At 40.1% G+C, this 8,952-nt stretch overlaps 1 protein-coding gene across 1 annotated transcript; it reads right to left on the bottom strand.

The window, feature by feature from the left end:
* Positions 1 to 504: 504 nt before the first annotated feature.
* On the bottom strand, positions 505 to 8,330 carry LOC117419530 (serine-threonine kinase receptor-associated protein-like). Its single transcript, XM_034032338.3, has 10 exons — positions 8,040 to 8,330; positions 7,733 to 7,925; positions 6,724 to 6,859; positions 6,196 to 6,277; positions 5,281 to 5,353; positions 4,801 to 4,900; positions 3,334 to 3,471; positions 2,278 to 2,414; positions 1,668 to 1,817; positions 505 to 1,164 (listed from the first exon to the last, which is right to left on the bottom strand). The coding sequence occupies exons 2-10, from the start codon at positions 7,842 to 7,844 to the stop codon at positions 1,103 to 1,105; spliced, it is 990 nt and encodes a 329-aa protein (XP_033888229.2). The 5' UTR covers positions 7,845 to 7,925; positions 8,040 to 8,330; the 3' UTR covers positions 505 to 1,102.
* Between the last annotated feature and the right edge of the window lie 622 nt (positions 8,331 to 8,952).

An 8,952-nucleotide genomic window follows, 5' to 3' on the forward strand; every position in this document is an offset into this window, starting at 1 on the left:
GCAGATAAGCTGCGAAAGCTTGTTTTATACATTGAGAATTATATTTAAAAATATAATGTGTAACAAATAAGCATAGCAATTTTGCTGCACAGCTTGAGTTTGCATGCTATCAAGCTTCTTGTTCTTCGTTGGTTCCCAGCTTCTCAGTGGTCAATTGTGAATGCGGTAGCTAAAGAAATGACGGGACAGCTTGCCTGGGAATTGCCAGAAACACATTACAGTTGAAATGTAAGGTTGCAGTTTATGCATACCCCGTAAGTTAGCATTAAAGTATGTACAGTATTTATTGAAAGTACATGTGACTTCAAGGTAATGTTGCATTTCCTCCACCACCCCACTGGAGATTAAATGGCCTGATTTACAACAGCTGCCGTAAAAATGTTTTGTGTACTTCAGATCGCTGTCGAATCCTTCGTAAAACATCCTTTTTTTTTTTTTTTTTTTTTTGCATTTTGAAAAAAGAAAAAAAGGACATTTCACAACAGACCAGAAAAATATAAAAAATTACATTTAAACATTTTTATTATTTTTTTGTCTCTGACAAAAGAAATCACTGCTGACGTTACAGAAGTCTTTGTAAAACAAAACTAAGAACCAAAAAACAAAACAAAAAAAACAAAAAAACACACCTGCCTCTTCTCTCTCATTCTGTTGTTTTCCAGTAAATCTCAATAAAACAAAATCCTCCTGCCTCTTAGAAACTTGCAAGCACCAGCAAAAAAATTCAACTTTCTAGATTTTAAAACAAAGAAAAAAAAAACAGTCAACATGGCTACAGCGTTGGAAATACCGATACATCCGATAGGTGCAGTGTTGCCAACAGAGAAGGCAGCAGGCAGCTGTGCAGGGGAACACAGGTCTACTACTTGCCTTATTCTTTCTTTTATCGTTTCAGACAAACACTCTCAGCGTCCCAGTTATTTAGTTAGCCAGTAAAGTTCCCACAAGTGCCTGAAGACAAGGAGGTGAGGAGGAGTTTCTACTCTGCCAAGCCTCAGTTTCGTAACCATGCAATCTGAGTTTTGGTCTCCGTATCCAAAAAGAACCAGGGCAGTCCGTTCTCTTGTCGTTTTTCCCTCTTGTGCGTGTGGTGTGTTGGTGCTCATGCCTTGATTTCGGGAGCAGTGCTGTAGAGTGTGTCCGAGTTCTCAGAAACCAGCTCCTCTGTAAGACAAATCAAAGGGGAAATATTTACCAGAGTCACAGTGACAAGAAGAGGAGCTGACTAGCAAGTATTTACTAATGGTCTGACAAATAAAATGCATTAAAAAACAATAGTACTGTTACATCAGATGTCCTTTTGTGCCGGTATTGTATTGGTTACAGACAAGATGTGCAGAGATTGTGTAACCTTTACAGCTTACCTTTTTCCTGGAAACACAGCACAGGCAGTTCATGATCATCATTATTATTATTATAACACAGATTTGAAGGGTGGCGTGCAGGTCAAATATAGGCCTTAAAAATGGTTAGGGTTAAACTGAAGTGTAAGATAAGTTTCACAAATACATACTGAAAACACAGGGGGTTTCAGATCAGTAGAAGCATTACAAAATAAAATCGGTTCTTTTCAGAGTGTATTGAGCATGAGATGCTCTGAAGCTAGACTGGTTTGATGTACTTTTTTAACACCCCCTACAAGCAAGAAGGGAGAGGCAGGGACTCACCAGGAAGTACACATTTCCATAAGCCGTAGGTTTTGCCAACTGCAGTTTGCCAGAGTCTCAGTGTTCCATCCTCAGATCCGCTGGCGTACAATTCTCCATCTGGGCTGAACCGCACACAGTGAACTGGGCCGAAGTGCCCCTTGTAGGATTCTTCAAGAACACAAAAGAAAAATGCAGTTACAAAACATTAATTCAAAAGGTACCCAAATCGAAGGAACACAGTACACGCGTCTCCCGCCAAGGCTGTAAAGCAGCAATATGAAACAGCTTGACCAGCAGGACTTGCTTCCAGAGTGTAAATTCACACTAGACAGACGTCACCATATATCCTCTGGCTCAATAAGTTGTGCAGAACAATGTTGTTAATAAGTAGGGGTGTGCTGTACTCATATTCATCATTGACTAAGTCGTATTTACCAGCAGGTATTAAATAAATCCATTGTCAAAGGCAACTGCGAGTAGAAGTATCAGCACACCCCTATTGGAAATGTTCATAACTGGGTTACTTTGAATTTTAAAAGCCTGCAAAGGCTCAGCATGCTAGTCTTATCTCCATCTCCGATTTCGATCTGCCAGCTTCAACATCAAATGAACAGACCCCTCGGCTCACCGAGTTCCTCTTTAGTGCTGTAGTCATATTTGTAGAGCTTGAAATCGTCTCCTCCAACAACAAAGAAATCCTTCTCAGGGTGAAGGGAAGCAGAGTGTACTGAAGTCGGGACGTCAACCGTCTTGATCAACTCCAGGCTGCAAGAGATTAAAAAAAAAAAAAAAAAAAAACTTTAATACCACTCCTCGAAAGGCCTTAAAAGAAAGTGTAGCTAATGAATTCATTTAATAAATCTTAGTCATTTTGCACTTCCATTAGCTACAAAGGTATCAAATGTGCCCTTTTAAAATAAGCACATCATAGAACACATGTTTTTAATTTAAAACATGATCCCTGCTACTACTTTAGGTTAAAAGGAAGCTCTCCATTTCTATGTCTTGTTCTTGGGTTATCATCTTGCACTTCCACTTCCTGGGTCATGTCACCTTAGCAGCGTCTTCTGGGGCAACAAACATTACTGGCTGAAAGCATGTCAGTCAATACAGTTGAAGCAGCTGATTGGTTATTGAAAAGAAAGAAGCCAGTGAAGGGCTGGGAACAATTTCACCCGCCGGTGACACAGGAAATGCAAAACAGTCTAAAAGCATGACTTGCAAACAGATGTTACTTTTACCCACAGTAGCACAATATATCATGTTTTAAAATGGAGATACATTTCAGTAAAATGTGTGTTTCTTTTTTAGGTCTGTATAGTGAATGGATGAGCATGGCAGGGTCATATCTATTAACCTATTTTATTAGCTACAATAATTTAATAACTAGGATATCATCATGATAGTCTGTGAAGCCAGAGGGATGGAAGTAAAGATTTACAAAAACTGATGGGTGGGGCGGGGCTGGAGATGCCTAGTGAGTGCTTAGTTGATATGCTAGGCCTTTTCAACCCGTCTGACTGAAAAAAAAATACTTTTAAACAGCACGTCTAAAATTAACTGCGCGTGTGAAAATAAATTGGACCCGACGCGCCTGACATGTACTTAATAAACGTACGGCAAAAGGGTTAAGTGAAACGTCTCAGTTATGCGTTTAGAGTTTGGTAAAGTGTGTTCATTGTACCTGAGCGCGTTGTAAAATGCCACCGTTTTCCCATAGGAGAGGACGAGCACCTCCCCATCCGGAATGTACTCCATGCTGCTGACTGAGGTGTCGAAGGGCAGAGTCTTTACCACCTCCATGCTGCTCCGATCCCACAGACTGCAGAGCAAAAAGGGAGCCCCCCCAACAATGACCATTACAACCAGGAGGGCAGTTTCCATTTACACTTGTTATTAAACTTGTTATTAAACATGTTAAACACATTACCAGATCAGGAGTGTTTGTAACCAGTCAGGAAAGCCATCATGAGAAGGACTCAGTCACTTATTTAATGAAATCACTGCTTCAACATTTATTTGTGTGCAAGACAATGTGTGCAGCATTTATTATAGGGTTATAGGGCAGCACACAGCTGTGTATGTGGGTAATATAAGGGAACAAAGTTAAGCACTAGGAGTGCTGATATAACCCACACAGACACTGGCAGTCCTATAACTACTACATACTGCTATTATTAATAGAAGTTAAAAATCCAGCTATATTTGTTTTCTTATCATTGCCAGCCTTTATGCAGTCCATTGTTAATTTCACTGACAAGAGGGAAAAAGGTGGCGGAGGTGTGCGGCCCGTTGTGATGTCACCGTTTTGAACGGACTCTGCAGTTGAATGGAATTCTGAGAGGTACCTCAGGTATGACTTTATCAAGCAGGTGACGTGCCAACATGGAGAATACAATATGATAAAAACAAAAGGAGACACGGCTGATGTCATCAATAGGGTTTCTTGGTGATATGTCATGGAAAACAGAAGGTCAAATGTGCACTCTGATTGGCTGAACGATCCCGAGTAGTTTAGAATTGTACTTAACATATTGGTCTACATTGCACACCAAGTCAATCACATGCTGTATATTTGGCCTACATATTTTCGGCAAGTTTCAGCCAAAACTTTATATCTAATACTTTAAGGCTGACGTTTAATCTCTAAACTATGGACACCCAAATAGAAAATTAATTTAAATGTTACAGAACAGCTTGTAGCGTTTACAAGACACATGTTACTTCACATTCGCTGTAACCAGTGTTGTCCGTATCGCAAGAATATATTTTAAAATATAATCCTGGTTGTTTTGGTATTTGTATTCACAAATCAGCTGGCAACACATCCCTCAAAGGGACAGTTAACTAGGAGAACGGTCGTTTCTGTTACAAGCTGCAGTGTATCCAGTTCATGCTCTATCCTGCAATGTTGGTGCTCCGATTAACATGAGAGGCATGTTGTGGGAAAAAAATTAATAAAACACTAGCAGCGTTTGTGCAGCTCTTGTAAATATGTCTTGTAAAACTGCAGGGTGTGGTGTAAGCCTGTAAACCTGAAGCACATGAAGAACAGCAGGGGCATTAATAATCCCTGTCCTGAATACACCCACATGCGGTGTCTAATGACACCTTCGGCTGGAGACGTTTAGCTGGAGGGATCTTCACTTACCGCACTGTTTTATCATCAGCGGCTGAGAGGATCTGCTTGTCATTGTTGCACCACAGTGCTTTCTTAATGGCTGAGGTATGACCGCTGATCTCCTGAGGTTCTGAGGAGAGACAGACAGAGGCATGACAGAAACATTCAGTTAAGACTGCAGGACAACCACTGGCACAGATGAGCAGATGCTGAACAAGGGGCTGGGGGATTTGTTTGCCTGTTTTGCCCCACACCAGTATCCCTGAACGGATAACATTTTCTAATATAAAATAAACACTGAATGAAATGTATTTTAACGGGCCCACAAAGACAAATGGCTTTTTATTTTATAGAATTTTTTATTGCAATGCGCCCTGGGATGCTCCGCATGAAGAGAGCTATATAAAAGATAATATTATAGATAGTATTGTATTATGACAGAATATAAACCTGAATACAAATCACAGCCTCCCTTTTCGTGTATTACTGTACATGCGTAAAAGGGCTCACCTGCTTCCGGCTTATTTAAGTCATAAATGCGCAACACTTTATCATGTCCACCAGTTAAAAGGTAATTGCTGTCCTACAAATAGAAAGATATGGGTTACAATATGTTAGCTGCAAAACATCAGTAATTACTGCAGATTTAAAACAAAAAAGTTTCAAGTAATCAATAATCTTCATGAATTTAGATCAGTCTGTTGCAAGGGCTAAATCATAATTTAAAAAAGAAAAACTGCAGGGATTGCAGCAAGACTCATATTGCACAGCAGTTTCACCCATTATTACTACGAGATTGATTAGCCCCAGTGTATAGGTAACAAGCCCAGGTATGTTATATTAAACTCTTAGTAAAACCAGGAATGGATCAATCTGCAATGCAATTGGAGTCTTATTTCCATCCCTGTGATAAATGCAGAATGACAAAGATTGGGGCATTAGCTAATGTATTGGTATCCCAAAACAGACAATCGATATACAGTGTATTAACGAGAAATCTCAAGAGTGGTACTACATATTATCCATTTATTAAGGCAAAATGACTGGGTTAGACATGTCTTTTTAGCACTAACAGTGGGTTTGTGCAGCAGTGTACTTAAGATGGCAGAATAAACCAGCTTCACTCAAAATCAACCCAGGATAACAGTAGGACAACAAGAATTGTGAAAATGTTCTACAAATGATCGTAATGCGAATGTGTTTGGTATGATTACCCTTTAAAATTAGGCATACATGACTGCATACACTGGCTTTTTTTTTTTTTTTTACTGTATCTTGTAAAGCGCTTTGTGATGGTGGTCCACTATGAAAGGGGCTATATAAAATAATGATTGACTGATTGACATTCAAACTCATAGTAAAACCTGGAATGGCTCAAACTGCATTGCAATGAGAGTCTTCGATCCAGCACAATGACCCAAGTACCTGAGTGAAGTTTACAGATTTGACGATGTGCTTATGGGCTAGAGTGAGGAGTTCATCCCCTGTCACTGCATCCCACACTTTGCTGCAAAAAAACAAAAACCACCATACGTCTGTGTTAGTAAAACACATATACCCACTGTAGCTATTAACACAGAATGAAAGCAATCTGTATCATGAAGTAGAATACCATGACCTGCATCCACTGCATGTGCACAGAAAACTCTAACCGTAACATTCAGACTGTATGCTAGGGGTGTCACAATTCATTGAGAGTATCGATGAATCATGATTCTTTCTTGACAAGATGCATCGTAATAGAGGTATGAATCATTTGCATCGTGATACAAGACCAAAAGCACAACAAAGCTCATTGTAGTTGACCAAATTGTTCTCGAACAAAGAAATAACTCTGTTTTATAGGTATGACTAGATACTCTCCCCAATCTACTTAGGTTTTGTCTATTAATAAAACAGTCCACTATTAAAAATTACCAATTGATGTTATTATGCATTGTGGTCAGTACTCACGCAGTAAAGTCTGCAGCAGCAGTGGCCGCCTTGGTGGCCTCATTGTTTAAGGTGGCTCCCCAGACAGCACCCTTGTGACCCAGAAACGTTCCAATCCAGTCCCCTGTGTCTCCTTGGCGCAGCATAGGTTTGCCATCTTAGGGAGGAAAAGATGTAAGAAAAATAGAAAATTCAAAAAGGTTATCCAAAACAGAAAATACTGTATTACTTTGAATAAGCGCCGCACTCAGATATCAGATTTGTAATAGACGCTGCCCTCAAATAAATGCTGCTCTCAACAATGAAACATGTACATTTTTTTCCCTTCCCCAGCTCAAATAAAAACAGCACTTAATAATGAAACGCATACAAAACACAGTATGGCAAAACATTACAAATAAACAAAATGAATCAAATAAACTTGAATAAAATGTATTTAAAAAAAATACAATTACACACTGGCGCATACCTGTATTTTACTGTAAAGTTTATGGAACCCAAACATAAAATCTTGGCTGGCGTGAGTACCTGGGCAAGAGAAAGACTGCGGGTACAATGTATGCGTCATTCAATGCAATGGCACGCCAAACGACACTACTATAACATAACCCCTTGCAAAAATTTGGAAACTGTTCAGCGGGACGCTCGTCTCCCGGGGGTCCGTGGGTTTTCGTGGTTCGGGAGTCATACGCAAAAAAACACTATTATCATAGATGTATCCCCCCCAACTCAACACGACCATCATTACAGTAAAAACAGACATAATGAAGCGTTATTACCGTTGTATAAGTTAGTGATCAGCAGATGTGTCAGCCGCGCTAAGAGCACAGCGTGTGGTTTTCACTAACTCATATATATATATATATATATATATATATATATATATATATATATATATATATATTCAACGGGTAAATACCGGGACTTTCTTCTTATGCATCGGTACGTGAGACATTTGCTTGGAAATCGGGACTGTCCCGATCATATAGGGACTGTTGCCATGTATGCCCATCTAACATAACAGACCTACCTTTACAAGCACTGATTAAGAAATATCCGTAAGGAGTAATTCCGCTGAAAGCCAAATCAACCACAGGCCTAGTGTGTCCAGAGCAAGTCAGCGGGGTCTGTCTCATTGCCATGATGGTTCCCAGAAGCAGTACCAATAACAACAAACGCTAAATAAATAAAACGAAACCGGAAAACGAAACCGGGCCTGCAACCTGTAAAGAAAATACAAAAAAAGAGGGAAACCATTATGTACGGGTCTGATTATTTACACGGCGCGTCACATTTTGTTGTGCCGGTGCCGGTGTAGTCGGGCACTGGAGACTCACCTGAGAGGTTTGAGTAGGCGAAAGGATTGGGGAAAGGGCCTAGTCGGCTTGTTCTTTGGATCCTGGGGCTGGAGTAGGAAAGCTTGCCCAACGGACAGCACTGTGCTGCCGGCTGCAGTGTCCACAGGCGGTAGAGAGCAGGGCTGGGAAGAAACAGACAGAAGAGGCTCAGGACCAGCAGGAAGTGAAAAGAGGAAATCATTGACGCATGGGCAGCAGAGGAAAGAAACAAACATTCTTGTCCGGGCAGAAACACGAGACAACTGACGCCATAGGTGCCTAGTGCCTAAACAAGTACACAGTAAGCGGCTGTCGTCTGTACGTCCCGGTGTATTGTTTGTTTTGCGGTTAACTGTGCGTCTGTGTTACATTTGAAGCTGCATTTCTAGGTTTACTGTGAATTTAAGGCTGCCCGCATTTTGTACAGTCTGAACAATTACTGCAAGACTAGTCACAGTATATTACCGTATTATTTAGAATGTAAGTGCATACCGGAGGGTGCACTTTGAAAGAGAAGTAAAAGACCAATGAACAATACTTTAATCAGTGTCTGATTTAGTCATCCCAATGCATTTATACCCCAATGTAATTGTTACCTATTAAGAGCAACTATTATTATTAGTAGTAGTCGTAGTAGTAGTATGTTTATTGTTTTTTTGTGTGAAAGGTGAAGGTGTTCTGACCAGAAATCAAGAGCAATACTTCAGTTCAAAGTGCCTGCCCTACTGTAAACACACCCAAAGCTTTCTTTAGGAGACAGCACCATCTAGTGCATAGCTGTGTACTACTGTACCAGCAATACAAAGAGAAACTTGATCCTTAGTGTGGGCTGTGTTCAATAGATGATGCTAACTCTTACTTTTTTTCTATAATGACACTATGACTGACCTACACTGGGTTACATATGTATACA

The sequence above is a fragment of the Acipenser ruthenus genome, chromosome 14 (genome assembly GCF_902713425.1).
Source record: "Acipenser ruthenus chromosome 14, fAciRut3.2 maternal haplotype, whole genome shotgun sequence".
Taxonomy (NCBI): domain Eukaryota; kingdom Metazoa; phylum Chordata; class Actinopteri; order Acipenseriformes; family Acipenseridae; genus Acipenser; species Acipenser ruthenus.

What these genes read in the sequence shown, in the direction of transcription:
- LOC117419530 (XM_034032338.3), bottom strand. Translation starts at nt 7,844, where the DNA reads ATGGCAATGAGACAGACCCCGCTGACTTGCTCTGGACACACTAGGCCT. An exon ending in CTTAAATAAGCCGGAAGCAG is followed by an intron (nt 4,901 to 5,280) that starts GTGAGCCCTTTT and finishes GTCTCTCCTCAG; the next exon opens with AACCTCAGGAGATCAGCGGT. An exon ending in GCTGATGATAAAACAGTGCG is followed by an intron (nt 3,472 to 4,800) that starts GTAAGTGAAGAT and finishes TTTGCTCTGCAG; the next exon opens with TCTGTGGGATCGGAGCAGCA.